Genomic DNA, 14,869 nt, shown 5'->3' on the forward strand with positions numbered 1-14,869 from the left:
GCCGGCAAGCCTGCCGACCCCGGAACCCGGAGACAGCGACTTGCGGCACCCCGACTCTCCGGCTGTCTCCTTCAGCCAGTGCCTCCTGCACTGAGGTGGCTGTAAGGGCCCTTCCTCAAGCAGGGCACCCAGGGTCCAATCTCCTGCTAGGAATAGGGAAACAGGCTCACAGCTGGGAAAGGATTTGCCTTTCACTAACACAGCTGGTTAGTGACAGAGCTGGACTTCTCTCCTCACTTTCCGGCTCCCTGTCCAGTGTCCCTTCCCTCTCCCGTCACTTGTTACCCTCAGGGTACCACCTGGTTGGCCAAAGATTCAAGATGAAGGGTGACCGCTAAGCACCTGCTCCGCTGCTGAGGAAGGAGTCACACGAGCCCGGCCCAAGTGCCGGGGCAGGACCTTCTGCCTAAGCCCCTCCTGCCGGGCTGGTAGGTGTGTGAGGTCAGCAGGCAGGAGTCTCCCCAGAGGGATGTGGGAACGGCCATGACAGCCCTTGTCCATCGTAAACTCTGGAGGGCAGAGTTCACAGAAGTGTTTCCCCTGAATTGTGAGAGTGATGCCCAGGTTGATAAATCCCTCTGTCAACACCAGGATGCTGGCCTCACTGGCAGTAAAAGAGGCCCCTCTGATGGCCACCAAGGGGCCCCCACTAGAGGAAGATACCAAGGGGGCTGCATTGTGTTCTTGCAGAGGAAATGAGAAAGAATTCGGAGGAAATGTCTGTTCTGAGATACTGCACCCCAGGGGCAGTGGTTGCCTAAGAAAGGCACGACCGTCTTCAGACATGTTCGAGTGTTCCCATCTGGTTTTCAAGGGGGGGAAAGGTCCTGCACCCCATCTAGGATGTGTCTCAAAACTTCCCTTAGAGCAGGAAGCCTTCTCAAAATGGGGGAGAAGGGACAACAGGCCACTCCTTGCTCCAAGACTCAAAATCACACAGTGGTAAAGCTTAGAGATCATCTAGTCCCTTGCCGCTCAAAATGTGGCCCGTGGACCAGCAGAGTCACCCTTCCTGGGAGCTGTTAGAAATTCAAAACCTCAGGCCCCAGCCATTGACTCTGAGCCTGCTCTTCAACAAGACCCTGGGGGACTTTTGTGAACATCCAAGTTTCAGAAGCACTGGTCTAGTCCAGATGCCTCATTCTACAAATGAGGTAACCAGGCTTCAGGGAGGGGAAGAAAATCACCCAGGCTCATTCCACAGCCAGCACAGTTCAGAATTCAGCCCCGGACTCTGGCCGCATCCTCTGTACCCTGCTTAACTGCCCACCCCTGGGCCCCATTGCTCTCTGCCTGCCCATCGGGAAGCTCCCACAGGGAGGATGGGCACCTAGAGCGGGATCTGGACCACCATGGGTGGTCGTTCAGCCTGAAACCCTTACTAGAGGGGGCCGCAGCCAACCCCACAACTCCTTGGGTACCTTGGACAAACCACAGGCCCTGAGCTGGCCCCTGCATGGCGCCCAGGTATGTTTTCAGGGCTGACACAAGTGAGCCAGGACCCCCTAAGATAACTGGGTCCTCAGCTGGGCCCAGCAGACAGAGCAGCTCTGCCCAGCCTGTCTGTGCTACACACATTGCCCCTGGATGCACCGTGGATCAGATTAACTGTGGCCCAGGGGCCACTTGGGGAGGCCTTGCCATGCAGAGGAAGGCTCAGACAGAAGCCAGGTGTAGCATTTGGCTCCCAGTCCTGATGCTCGCTGATAGGATCTTGAACAGACCCCTTCCCTGTGTCACCAGGTGACTGGGAGGATTAATAATAAGCAACTGTGCCAAGGGTCTCCCCCTGCCCTCCACAAGGCCCTTTGAAGGCCCCTTTATGAAGATGCAGAAGGTCATCATAAAGACAATGTCCTGTGCAAATGTTCAGGGTGCCATAGCCGTCGTCTCCCCAGCTGGATCCAGGGCCCCCAGCCTGCACCACAGCTCTGCACTGGACGGCGCCTGGGTCTGCCTCTTTTGCATCTCCTGCAGCTCCACACATACAGATCAAGCACAGCAAACTCCAGAAACAGAAGCTAATCTGAGTTCCCTCTCTAGGTCTTCGTGATGTGGAAGCCCAGCAGAGGTGGAACATGAAAGCAGCAGGGGCAAAGACAGAAGGGAAGAGGAAGGGAAAGAAGCACTGACTGCCCCACGCCCATTGTGCCCCGACCTGCGTGCAGTATCCGTGTGCTCCAATCAGGTGGTTGGTGGGGACGTCGAAGTCCTGGCGGATGCTGGAGAACAAAAAGGAAGGGGTGTTAGCATGTCTCTGCCTAACTCAGGCTGCTGGGCAAAACCCTGGGTGGCCAGGGGTTCCCCTCCAGTTCCAGGCTGAGGCCCAGAATTCTGGATTTGGTGGGAAGCTGAGCCTCTGCGCTCTGTGCCCTCCCTGGGGCTCAAGCCCAGGGCTCACTCTGCTCTGGCAAAGGCCTCCAGCCTGGCTTCACCAGGCCCTCTGCTGACACCAGAAGTCAGTGATGGAAGCATGCCACAGCAGAAAGGGCCCCAGGTTGGGAATCCATGTTCTGCATTCACACCCCAACGATCACTTACTAATGGTGGGGACTGGGACATCCCTTGCCACCTCCCATTCTCAGTCTGCAAGTCTTTTAAATGGGAAGAATGGGTCTCTAATGCCTCCTTGAGTCCTAAAACAAGAGCTGCCACACCTGGGCATAGACTCTGTACCAGGCCCTGCACACCCCTTATTCCCTAAACTGAGAGGAAACCAGAGCTCAGGGAAGAATCGACTTGCCCAGGGAGCTGGGCTCGTGGGCATTGGAGCTGGTGGGGGACCTCCCTGCCAGTCTCAGATGTCACCTCTGTGGCTCCACCTTCAGAACGGGGTCCCCCAAAAGGTGCAAAGTGAAAAGCCATTTTGCCAACAGAAATAGATTGCTAGGGTGGGATGCTATCCAGGGCCAGAATGATTCAGGGTGTCATGTCAGCAATGGCCCTGTCACATGTGAGGTCAGCACCAGGGAGCAAGTCTCCCCATCCACAAATCTCAAAACCCTCCTGCCATCCAGAAAGCCCACCATTAGGACATTATTCCTTTGACCCCCAAAGCAAATCTCTCGGGAGACCATGCATTATTGTTGAACTGAGCCGTGGGCCGGGTAAACAGGAAAAGAGCTCCTGTATACGGACCGCACTCAGAGGACAGCATTTCAACCCTCCGGCCACCCAGTGAGGTAGAAACCACTATGGACATGGAGAGAAGCTCAGAGAGGTAATGCCAGGGGGATGATATGAGGCCAGGAAGCCGGTTCCCCACACTGCTGCCCATCCAGCACAGGCCGTGGCCTGCCCTGCCCATCCCCACCCCAAAGAGAGCGCCCAGGGGCGGCCCAGAGGTAGGAAGAGCCGAGCAGTCATGCCATTTGTTTCTCCTTTTAGAGAAGAGAAACCTGGTCTCAATTTTATGCTTTAAATCTAAGATCTGCCAGAAGTCCACAAACCTAAAATCCACACCCTGGTCCCTGCAAACTTCCAAACAAGCTGAGAAACTCAAGCTCCAGGACTCCTCAGGAGAAATGCTTTCTTGTGGTTTTTACTAACCGTGGCCCCACGGGGATGGTTTGTGGTCCACATGAGAGGACGGGGTGGGCTGGCACTGCAGGGCCAGCCGAGAACCACGGAGGCCAGGGCTCCTTGGGAAAGGCCTCGGAGGCGGGCCTCACCCCAGAAGACAGCCCAGTGGGCCTGCGATGGAGCCGGCTAAGGGGAAGGGGGACAAGGAGCCGAGGGCAGCGCTCGACTGGTACCGGCTCTGGCAGAAGAATTGATGGAAATGCTTCCCGCGGCACATTCAGGCATCTTCTGAAAAGAAGAAAATAACCTCAGAGGAGCCCTGGGTGGACTGATAAGCATCACTGGCCCTGAGCCACCCCAAGGCTTTCAGAAGCAGCCCTATCCTCGTAATCTCACAGCCTCGTGTTCACCCAGCGGGTTTGGGCGCCTGCGTCAGTTGAGAGAGAGCAGGGGGACAGGCAGAAAGGACAATGGGAGGAAATGGTAATTGCATCCTTAGGTGCAAACACGATGGGAAATTTAGAAGTAGGCTCAGATCTTAAAAGGGAGGAACATCTGTATTTCATATTAGGGCATTCGGGAGACGCCAAGGAGCGGCTTATGGCTTAAGAGATTTACAACTTTGGCAAATCTAGATGCCCAGGCCTCCCTCTCGGGGAATTCCCTGGAGAGCTGAGTGTGAGGCGTCCGAGAGCAAAGAAACAGCAGCTTCTGCTCTGCCCGGAGAAGAGGGGATTCGCACCGCACGGCCATCACCAGGCCCGATTTCTAGCCCCGACTAGCTGTGCAGCCACAAACCTCTCCTCTCTGGGCCTTGGTCTCCCCTTTTATAATATGAGAGGGTTGCACAAGATGGGGGTGGTGTCCCCCAGAATGCATATGTTGAAGCCCTAGCCTTCAGTACCTCAGAATGTGACTATATTTGGAGATAAAGTGTTTCAAAGGGGGTGATTAAGTTAACTGACCCCACCAGGGTGGGCCCTAATTCAACCTGACTGGTGTCCTTTTAAGAAGAGGAAACTTGGACACACAGTAGGACACCAGGGATGCGTGCCCGCAGAGGAAAGACTATGTGAGGACACAGAGAAGAGATGGCCATCTGCAGGCCAAGGAGAGAGGCCTCAGAGAACACCACCTCTGCAACACCTTGATCTTGGATCTCTGGCCTCCAGAACTGTGAGACAGCCGACCTCTGCGGCCTGAGCTCCCCAGGCGGCAGCCCTAGCAAACCAACACAAGGGGCTCCAACATCTTTCTTCAAATGAACTCTTATACGCAGAAGCCAATATGTGAAACACAAAGGCAGAGATGCTCTGGGCTGGAGGCAGTGCAGAGGCTGGTCCCATCCTTCTCCCTCTCCACCAGGCCCTGTGGCCCCTCTGGGGAACCCCTACGTCTCCAAGGTCATGAAATGTCCTGAGAGCAGAGGTTGAATCAGTGGAGGGGCTGCCTGAGTTCTGAGGTTCCTACTTTTTGAGCTTCTGAGGAGGGGCTTGGCCCTGGCTGCCCTGCCGCCAACCTCCTCAGCATTCTGGAAGCCAAAGTCCAGAACCTAACCAATGATCTGGGGTGATGACCCGACCTTGGGGGGATCCAGTCTACCCACTGTCAGAGGAAGGGGAGCAGAGAGCTCTGCCCAGGATGCCAGCAAGGACTGCTTCTCCCAGTTCTGCCCCCATCAGGAGGTCCCAGAGACACTGCACTGCACAAAGAAACAGAACAGAAAGCGGACGTCAGGGATGGCAGAGGCCTCAGGGCCCAGCATTTTGCAGATACAAGAATAGAAGCCTAGAGAGAGGACACACTGGTCCAGGGCCAGTGGCAGGTGCCAGCCCACATTCAGGCCCGAAGCTGGCCCTAGGGCTCCACTGCCTACAGTCCAGCCGGCCCTCCGTCACGGGGCTCAGAGGGGCAGAGGTTCTGCCACCGAGCAGCTTACAACACCTGAGCCTCGGCTCCGCAGTGTCTGCGGTCGCAGACACTTCCAGGTGCACTGCCCTCCCTCTACGGCCCTGTTAGACCAGAGCCAGGGAACAGCCACCTCCGTTCTACTGATGGGGAAAGGAGAAGGGACTTGCAGTCCTGTGGTCAGAGTCGGCGGGCCAGGACTGTGTCCCTGGCACCAGTCTCACAATGTCCAGTGTGGTCTGAAACACGTGATGGTCAGCCTGGCTGGCCAGCTCCAGGCAGGTCCCGGAGCCCTGAAGCCCCGTTCCTGGCTCCTCCCCTCCCCTACTGGGACACAGCTTGTCCCTTCACCCTAAAGCCTCCCCACCATGTGACCGAACACGTGAATCCGGGCATTTCGTACAGAAGTTTCTGAATAAGAAGGAAGATATGTCCAAGTGGCCTAAAACTATGGTTCCAGTCTACAGTCCAAGTCATTCACCTAAAATCAACATCCACGAGAGGCGGGGGTCAGGGGCCAGCTCGGCTTCAGGCTGGCTCAGTGACCTCAGGCAAGTTGCTGCCTACTCTCAGCCTGTGTCTTCATTTATAAAACCAGAGTCCTGGAGCAGGTGGTCTCTGGGGACCTTCTGGGATGTGAACAAGTGTGCCTGGTCCACGACTTTGATATTTAAAACATCATGCCTAAAATAGGCAGTGATTAACCCAGGAGGAGCCAGTCAGCCACCTCCCCTCCACCTGACCTCTAGGACGCCAGGCCCAGGCACCATCACATCCTCTGGGCCAGCTCCTGCCTGTCCCACCCAGGGGGACCTCTCCCCCAGAGAGACTGCGCCTTCCACTGCAGTCCCTGCTACCTGGAAGCAGCGGCTTCCAGAAACAATCACCCATTGTTCGGTGGGGTTTCTATTGACTCTCGAGGACAACATCAACATCAAAAAGGACAGCTGTGAAACAACTAAGAGAACCTGGGCTCTGACTCAAATCCAGCTGCTGCTGCTTACCAGTTGCTCCCCTCTCTGAGCCTCAGTTTCCCTGCTTGCAAAATGGGTATGGAGATGCCTGCTTCTATTATAGATTGCTGTGAGAACTGAAGGAGATGAAGTATTTAAAGCATTCGGAATTTGGTAAATGTCACTTCCTTTTTCCTATGATAACAGCAATAATAAGAAGAAGAATAAAAAAATAAAAAAAGAAAACCCACAATGACTGAGAGGTCATGATTCCTGCAACCTCAACTGTTCGTACCATAGCCAAGAACCCAGAATAAATGGAGGCTCCCAGTGATGGAACTGGGGCCATGAATATCTGAAAAGGGTTTGGATAGAGCAGATATTGACTGTTTTCCCAGGAAAGCTGAGAGGAAATGGACAATGAGTCAGAACACACTGGGTGTCAGGCCCCCTCTAGCGTGAGCGCTGTGTGACCTTTGGTAGATTGCTTTCCGTCTCTGAGCCTTGGGTATGTCAACCCCTGATGGGGACAACAATAACCCTCACAGAGTTGTTGCAATAAGGGCTGAGGCCATAAAAAGGCCCTGCGAACTGCAGATAGCTCCACAGGTCGGAGGGAATGGTGTTATGTTCATTCTGCAGTCAGGGGCCCAGAAGAGGAAGGGGCCAGGTGGGGACACAGGAAGCAGGGCAAGGACCGAGGATGGAGAGAGAGGGAGCTGCCTGGAGGAAGGAAGAGGAAGCAAAGATGCCCAAACCCTTCCCCTGCTGCCTTCCGCCTCACCACTCCCAGTCCTCTCCCCAAGTGCCAGTCCCTCCCTCCCAACCACACGTTGTACAATTGTTCCCTGCAAACCCCTCTGTCGGTCTTCGCCTACTTTGTTCTTGCTGTCCAACATAACCCTTCCCACACATCCCAGGGCCCTGTTAAATGTGGCCTCCTGCATAAAGAGACACCTCCCTTGCCCCTGGGAAGATGTCGTCCATGTCTCTGTGGACATCCCTTTCCTAAGAGCACTCACCCACTGTTTTTTGGGTGCTGGTCTTGCCCCTCCGGGCAGCAAGGACTTTGAGGGCCAGGGTTACATTGTGTCCATCTGGCCTGTGGTGCCCAGAGCTCGGCCCTAACCTGCAGGTGCACAGTAAACGGGCGCTGAAGTGCGTGAGCCCACCACACCCAGGCCTGCAGAACGGCCTCTGGAAGCTGGATCCCAGGCGGCACTTGGAGGCAGGCAGAAGCAAGCATCCCACCCAAGCAGCTGGGCTGCCCGGAACAGAAAGTTCTTCTAAAAGGTTAATGGCCTCTCCCTCCTCCTGAGGCCTGTCCTCTTTACTTGGGCACCTGAGTGAGCCCTTCGTGGAACAAGGAGGTGCAGCCTTGGGTGACTGGCTGCACTGAAGGTCAGGAGACCCTCCCAGCTCTACCACTAACTCCAGCGTGGCCTGAGCTTGGTCCCGCTCCTCTGCATCCAGCCCTCAGGCTCAGTGTCCGTGGGCAGACTGGCTGCCCTCAACCATGCCCTGCTGGCACTCACTGGCCATGACTTGCCATCTTAGCAGCCTGAGACCAGACCACGCCAGCTGAAAATAGGTGTAGAGTGAAGGTGGTGGATGAGCATCAGTTTGGTCTGGGCCTCCCTGTGGTCTTGCGTCCCACATCTCCTCCTAAGTGGGCAGACGCAGCCGAGCAGTGCCCATCATTCCTCCCACAGCTCAGGAAGGGCGATGCAGGTACAGGAGACTTGGGTGATGCTGTCAGCTGTGCCGTCAACCTGGACTTAATTCTCAGAGCCTTGGTCCCCACATCTGCAAAATAGGATAATGGCCCCAGGCCTATGGGCCTGCCCCTTGGGTTGCTGCCAGCCCCAAAAGCCCAGGGTGGGATGTTCCAGGCAGCTTCAGCTACTTGGGTGGGATGCTTGCTTCTGCCTGCTTCCAAGTACTGCGTGGGATCCAGCTTCCGGAGGCGTTCCGCAGGGCTGGGTGTGGGCGGCTCACATAATTTGGGGCCCATTTGCTGTGTACCTGCAGGGGCCCAGGGCCCCTCTCAGCACCAGTCTTCTTCATGGTGAGGGAGCTAGCCAGAGAGCTACAGGATGGAGCTTTGGTCACTGCACAGGAGCTGGGGGGGCACAGGAGATGGGGACTCCCAGGAAAGGAACCAGGGTGAGGAAGGAAAGTCAGTTGAAGGAAGTGGGGTCTGGGTGGAACACCTGCTGTTTCTGATGACAAAGGTATCGATAACCCCTTTGGGTCTGTCTCCTGCCCACCACCTTGGCCTCTTCAGACACGTCTGCTGAGAGCGCTCACTAGCATAGCCTCCACCTGCATCTGAATCCAGGTTAAAGGTGACTTGGAGTTCATTGAGAAAGTTCCTCTCCTGTTTCCCACCTATAGTCAAAAGAGCTTGACATGTTGGGAAGGAAGCGATTAACCATCCTGTCCGGTCTCCCATGTCCCACGTGGAAGACACAAGGGAGAAAGGCCAGGGCTCTGTTCAGGGCTGCGAATCGGTTGCTGTGTTGAGCCAGGGCACCAGGTCTGGGAGGTTCTGTGTGCACCTCCCATTCTGGGCTGGAAAGGTTAAGTGGTACGACAGGATGGTGATGGGAGAATGCAGATGTGTACGCTGTCTATCCCCTCCCATCAGGACACCACGTCCTGGGCCACCAAAAACCTAAGATTCTCAACCAGAAGCGCCTTGGGCTTGAATCCTTACGCCGCCATCCCCTGGCCAGCCCAGCCTTCCTGAGATGGACTGGAAGCTCCGTCATTGCTTCTCTTCATTTCTGAGAGCAGCCTGCAGGGGCCAGATCTGACCCAGCCCCGAGCTCACGTCTGCTCTGAGCTCCTTGATATGTCCCACACTTCCAGTCCCTGACTATACAGCCCATCCCTTCCCCAGCCAGGGTGGTAGATCCCTGAGGGTTCTGACCGCCGTCTGGGGCAGCCCCTGAGTTCACATGCCCCAGGATGGGTGCAGCCCAGGCCCGGCCACCTTGAGGCACCAGAAACGGGGGCACGGCTTCCAATGGGCTGAGGAGTACCGGGGAAAAGTCTCCCTTTCCCGCCGGGCTCCCCAGAGCCCTCCATGCGGGAGGGTGCCCCCAAAACACAGAGGAGACACTGGAAAGGAGAATGAAGAGACCAAGTCCCCAAAACGTCTGGGTTCCTGGACCCAGCCCCTCCTTAAAGCCCTGAGCTTTTGATATGAATCAATTAATAGCGCTGTTTTCTGTGTACACTGGCTAAGAACTGCACTTCTGTCACTTGCCTTTGCATGACCAATGCTCACAGTTGGCTTTAATTTCAAGGCTATTTCCACAAAGAAGTAAACTGTGCTCTTGTTGTTTTAACTCTCTTAGAGACAGAGCACAGAGTCACCATGGTGCAGGGGCTGCCCTCAGTTCCTGGCTTGTGCTGTTCAAAAATTATTTCAGCAAATGGCAAACTAAGGCCTATTTTGGACTTTCAAGATTACCCTGGGTAGGCCAAAGTTGCCACTGTAATGAATGCCAAGGGTCTACTGAATGAAAAGGTTTTCTTCACAAGCTACCTCCCCACACTGCCCAGGCCTAAGCCACCCGGGGGGCATCGCTCAAGCCCTCCCCTGTGCCAGGTCCCAGCTCACTGCTGACTCCCCGAGGGGCTGGCACACCCTTGCACTGCGCTGTGCAGGCCTGGCTCAGAGCTGGCCTTGACACCAGGGCCCTGAGCATCCTTGGGGCTTGTGAGAGTGTGCTGGGGAAAGTTCTAGCCCATGTGGTTTGGAAAGCAGGGGATCTAGGAAAACATGAAAGCCAGTACAAGACTTACTGTAAGCAACTTGAGATCTTAGGAAAGAAAATAGATGGTTTGAAATCAAGCGAAAAATAATAAAAAACCTTCTCAAGGCTTTCCACTCAGCCTGGGGAAAACAAAAGTCCAAGACCAGCTTTGCTACTGTTCATTCGGCCTCCGAGGGTGAAGGGGCCAGGATGCCCTCCGCTGCATTTGTGTCTGCCCTCTGCTGCATTTGTGTCTGCCCATGGGGCCCTCACCCTGGCTCCACCCAGGGCTGGGGACAGCTGACGGACATGAGAGGCTGACTCTGGAGTGAGGGCTGCCGCCGGGCCTCAGGCATGAGTCTCAGAGCCCTTGCTAGGAGGGCAGGATGGCCATGCCCTCAGTCACCCTCACACTCTGCACACACACATCAGGTCGCCCTTTGCACAATATTCAGAAACCACCACCAACCCCCGCATCATCTCACACCCACTCACCGATCTTCCAACCACACACACACACCACCACAAATGCACACATGCCATGTTTGTGAAGAACTGGGTGTCTTCCCAGCCCCCCCTACTCTGTGTCTCCTGGCTGGACAGTGTATGATTTAAGAGACTCTGCTCTCTGTTTTGCGCTACGAGGGCATGTTTTCAACAACCCAAAGCAGCACCAGATCAGCCTAAAATGGTATCAAGAAGTTCAGCAAAGCTGAACCTGAACCTCAGAGCAGGAAGGCCCTTGGGGATTGCCTGGTCCTACAGTTTCTAAGCTGTGTTTGCAAACTGGGGCTTCTCCAAAGAGGGGTCTCCTGGCACCAGGGAGGGGCAGGCATGGGTTTGCTCCTCCCCACCCCCACTGCTCTGGTCAAAGCGATTCTGCTGCATAGGCTTTGTGAGGTTAGCTCTGGGATACGATTCATTCGGAAAAAAGTCAGATCTTGTTTCACTACAAAGAGAGTTTCAGAAGCACTAGTCCGACCCACTCCTGTTAGAGGTAAAGAGCCGAAGGCACAGGTTGGTTCTGCCATACACCTTGCCAGTGGCAGAACAGAGACAGGGACCCAGGTGTTCAGAAGCTACATAGCAGCCAACTAGTGGGTGTTTTCCTGTGATGTCACCACCTGGGCTAGCCTGGACCAGCCTCTCAGCTCAGTCTGACAAGTGGTGCCTGTGCAGGGTGCCATGTGCCCAAAGGTCCATAAAGAAAGGCCTCTGCAAGGTGCTAATCCCTGAGGTAGGCCAGGAAGAGGGGGGCTTTCGTGGTCCCTGGGTCGTTATTACTGCCAAGCAAATCACAACAAACCCCCAGCCAGGCCTGGCATCCCCCAGAGACAGAGATGGGAGCTCTGGCGTGCAACGTGACTGACACATGATGGGGAGGGGACCACTCAGGAGCTCCCCTTCTCAAGGAGGGCGAGGGAACAGCTTCTTCAGAGGAGCTCAGAAATGCTGGGAAAACTAACGTGTTATTTTAAATAATTTCAGTGTGACTCTTTCACAGGATCTGTGTGGCATCTCAACAGGCTATTCCCGTCCTCACTGTCAGTCCTGTGTCTCCTCCTCACGGCTGCCACCCCTTTGGAAGCCCCTTGGAACTTAGGGATGGCAGGCCAGCTCCACTCCAACCTTCGTGTCTCTGGCAGCCCTGGCGGGGAGTGGAGTGGTCGGGCAGCCAGTCTGGGAGTGCCTGGCCGGGAAGGAGGGTGGGTCTGGAGAAGCCCCCGAGGCCCCGTTCTCCACCTGAAGCCCTCAGACAGTCTAACTAAAATTTTTCTTGAACCGGGTGTCTTTCCAAGCACACCTCTGGGCAGCGCACTCCCAGGGCAGAAATTGGTCCTCCCGCTGCCCCTTTTCCTGGCCCCTCTGAACAATGACACACAGTACCTAGGCAGCCCCCGGGCCACTCAGGGAGTGCCTGCCAAGGGTGAGTGCTGCCACAGGGGGACCCATCACACGTTGCAGGCCATCCCCGTGGCGATGTCTTCACCACAAGGCACCAAGCCAAGACTCAGAGCAAGACAGGACAGGATGGGACACAAGAGGACCCTGAGCACCACGGGAGAGGATGGGACCAGCAGCGCCACCATCCAAGGCTTGCCACCCACCCCGATCCACGCCAAGCACACAACATGTATTTCTGCATTTAATCTGGTGAGGCAGGAATCATCACCCCCATTATACAGAGTAAGAAACTCAGGCTTAAAGGAGTATGGACTCAGACCTGAAACCAAGTCTGTTTTACTCCCAAGTTAGCAAACCCAAAGAGCCCCGTCTCGGGTCAGGCTGCCTGGGTTGAGCTGTGTGACTTTGGGGCAAGTCACTGGCCTCTCATCTGACAGACAGAGGTGGTGACAGTAACCACACTAGTGCCACCTAACAGGGTTGCTGTGGGGATTAAAGGCGTCTCACGTGTAGGACGTTACAGCAGATGATCTGGCACGCGGGACGCTTACTCGGTGTTGGCTGCTACCGTTCTTACTGCCGATGACAATGTCCTCCACCCTGTGTGGGAGGCCACAGGGGTAAGACAAGCCCCGCCAATGCGCTGCTGGGTCCAGCGCTAAAGCAGCTCTCTGTGCTGGTCCTCCTGGAAGGCGGCCAGGCTGGCCACAGTGCCTGGGGAGGCTTTGCACCTCGGCCTCCAGGACCCAGGAAGGTCCTCAGGGGCCCTGAGCAGGAGAGAGACTGTCTTTACATTCTCTCTCTTTCTTGCAGTGGGGACAAGGGGAAGAGGGGACTCCAGCCACATCGCATGTGTCTGTGTGTGTGTCTGTGTATGCATCTCTGCGTCTGTGTATGTTTATCTGTCTCTGTGTATCTGTGTCTGTCTGTGTGTCTCCGTGTGTGTGTGTCTGTGTGCCTGTGTGTAGTAGATGGGGAGGGGCATGGCAGGGTTGTGACTTCGGGCCCATGGGCACAAGGCTGTGCAGGTCTAGAGGGGCAGCCTTCCCCACACAGATGCCCCACAGGTGTCATGACCTAGGCAGGGACTGACCCTTGCCTGGCTTGGTTGGATGGAGCAGGGAGGCGGCAGAAGCAGCTCTGTGGATGACATGAAGTGCTGCCTGCACATGGGCCTGGAAAGCCCCTCAGAAGGACAGGGCTGCCAGAAGAGCTCCCTAAGGAGCATACATGTGAGCAGAGTGCCCGGCTCCCAGGCTAGCAAGCAGGGTCTGCAGCAGCTGCCCCCACGACACCTAGAGCAGAGACACTCTGATCCCCAGAGCTAGGAGGCCCCGTTCAGAAGGGAAAACTGAGGCCAAGAGGATTGCAAAAGGGCCCCACCTTTCCGGGAACTCAGCTTCCCCTCAGTGAGCTCAGAGATCTCACCCACACACCCATCAGCCCAGGGATTAGCAAACCCAGGCCTGGGGAGAAGGCAGTGCGGCTTATGGTCTCCGTGCACGTGAGTCCAGCCAGTAATGAATCATATCATTATGGCAGGATTAGGAGAAAAATGCCATTAGAAAGTGCACACACACGCATTTAATAAGGTCAGTAGCAGCGAGCAGCAGGCAGGCCAGCAGCACGAGGCTGCAGAGCTCCTGCCATCCTCCTCCTACCCACACCAGAGGCCGCGGGAAACGCGGACAGGGCCCACCCGGGCCCAAGCGTGGGGAGCAAGTGCCTTCTGCCGGGGCCTCCCCAGACTGGGCACCACATGGCCACACTTTCCATTTCCCCAGTCCCCAGGGGCCACCTGCTCAGAGTTGTTCTCAAATCTTCCCCAACACCAAGCACCTCCCTAAAGTAAAAATTCATTCCCCCAGGTCTTCAGGCTTCAGAATGTAACTGTTCTCTCGCGCCACAATGGCTAACTGCCCCCCTGGTCCGCTGCTTCATTCGTCCTTTCGCCCACACTCCCTGAGCGCCCGCTGGGTGCCAAGCTCTGCCCTGGGCTCTGGGGAGGCGGCAGTGAACCAGACAGACAAGCCCGGCCCTGGGAGTTGGAGGAGAAAGATACTCACAGCTCTGTGGACCTGGACAGGATGGCCGACAGGGTGAGCAGGACACATCCGTAGGGTCCTGCCTCGAACTGGGAAGACGAGAAACGAATGAGCACCCATCTGGTGTCTGCACCTCCCTCCTCCTCTCACTTCCTTGGGGGCCGCACCCCAGGGAGCAGCCTGACTCTCAACCAGCTGCCTCCCCTTGGTCCCAGAGATTGCCAGGTGGCATCACGGCAGACCCCATGCAGGTCTCACCAATCAGACCCCCTAAGGGATGGGGAGTAGATGCAGTGCCCGCCAAGGAGCATCCCCCAACCTCTGAGTCTTGAAGAAATAAAACAAACAATATAATAAAACAGAAACAGACTCACAGATATAGAGAACAAATCAGTGGTTACCCATGGAGAGAGGGGCGGGAGAGGGACAAGAAAGCGCAGAAGGTTAAGAGATACAAACTATTATGTATAAAATAAATAAGCAACAAGAATATATTGCACAGGACAGGGAAACATAGCCATTATTTTATAATAACTTTAAATGGAGTATCATCCATAAAAATACTAAATTACTGTGTTATACACATGAAACTAACATAATATTATAAATCAATTACACTTCAATTTAAAAATATGTATATTTTCTAAATACTATACATATGTAGTCTTATTTTCACCCAGTAATTCAATCAGTTATTCAAAAAAATTACCGCATAAACTTTTTGTGTCAAGAAGATGCTCCCTGCTAAAATAAAGCTATACTTGTAAAC

At 55.2% G+C, this 14,869-nt stretch overlaps 1 protein-coding gene across 4 annotated transcripts in view; it reads right to left on the reverse strand.

Moving 5' to 3' along the window:
* Positions 1-14,869, reverse strand: part of MINDY4 (MINDY lysine 48 deubiquitinase 4) — a 98,462-nt gene that overhangs the window by 18,161 nt on the left and 65,432 nt on the right. For 3 of the 4 annotated variants that reach the window (XM_032483768.1, XM_032483766.1, XM_032483767.1), the window contains 3 exons: positions 14,122-14,189; positions 3,550-3,810; positions 2,159-2,222 (listed from right to left, as the gene is read on the reverse strand). In XM_032483768.1, the coding sequence (XP_032339659.1) occupies positions 2,159-2,222; positions 3,550-3,810; positions 14,122-14,189 (393 nt within the window). The remainder of the gene's footprint in view (positions 1-2,158; positions 2,223-3,549; positions 3,811-14,121; positions 14,190-14,869) is intronic. The other variant, XM_006187733.3, reaches the window with a different exon arrangement.

Source organism: Camelus ferus, chromosome 7 (assembly GCF_009834535.1).
Source record: "Camelus ferus isolate YT-003-E chromosome 7, BCGSAC_Cfer_1.0, whole genome shotgun sequence".
Lineage (NCBI taxonomy): Eukaryota > Metazoa > Chordata > Mammalia > Artiodactyla > Camelidae > Camelus > Camelus ferus.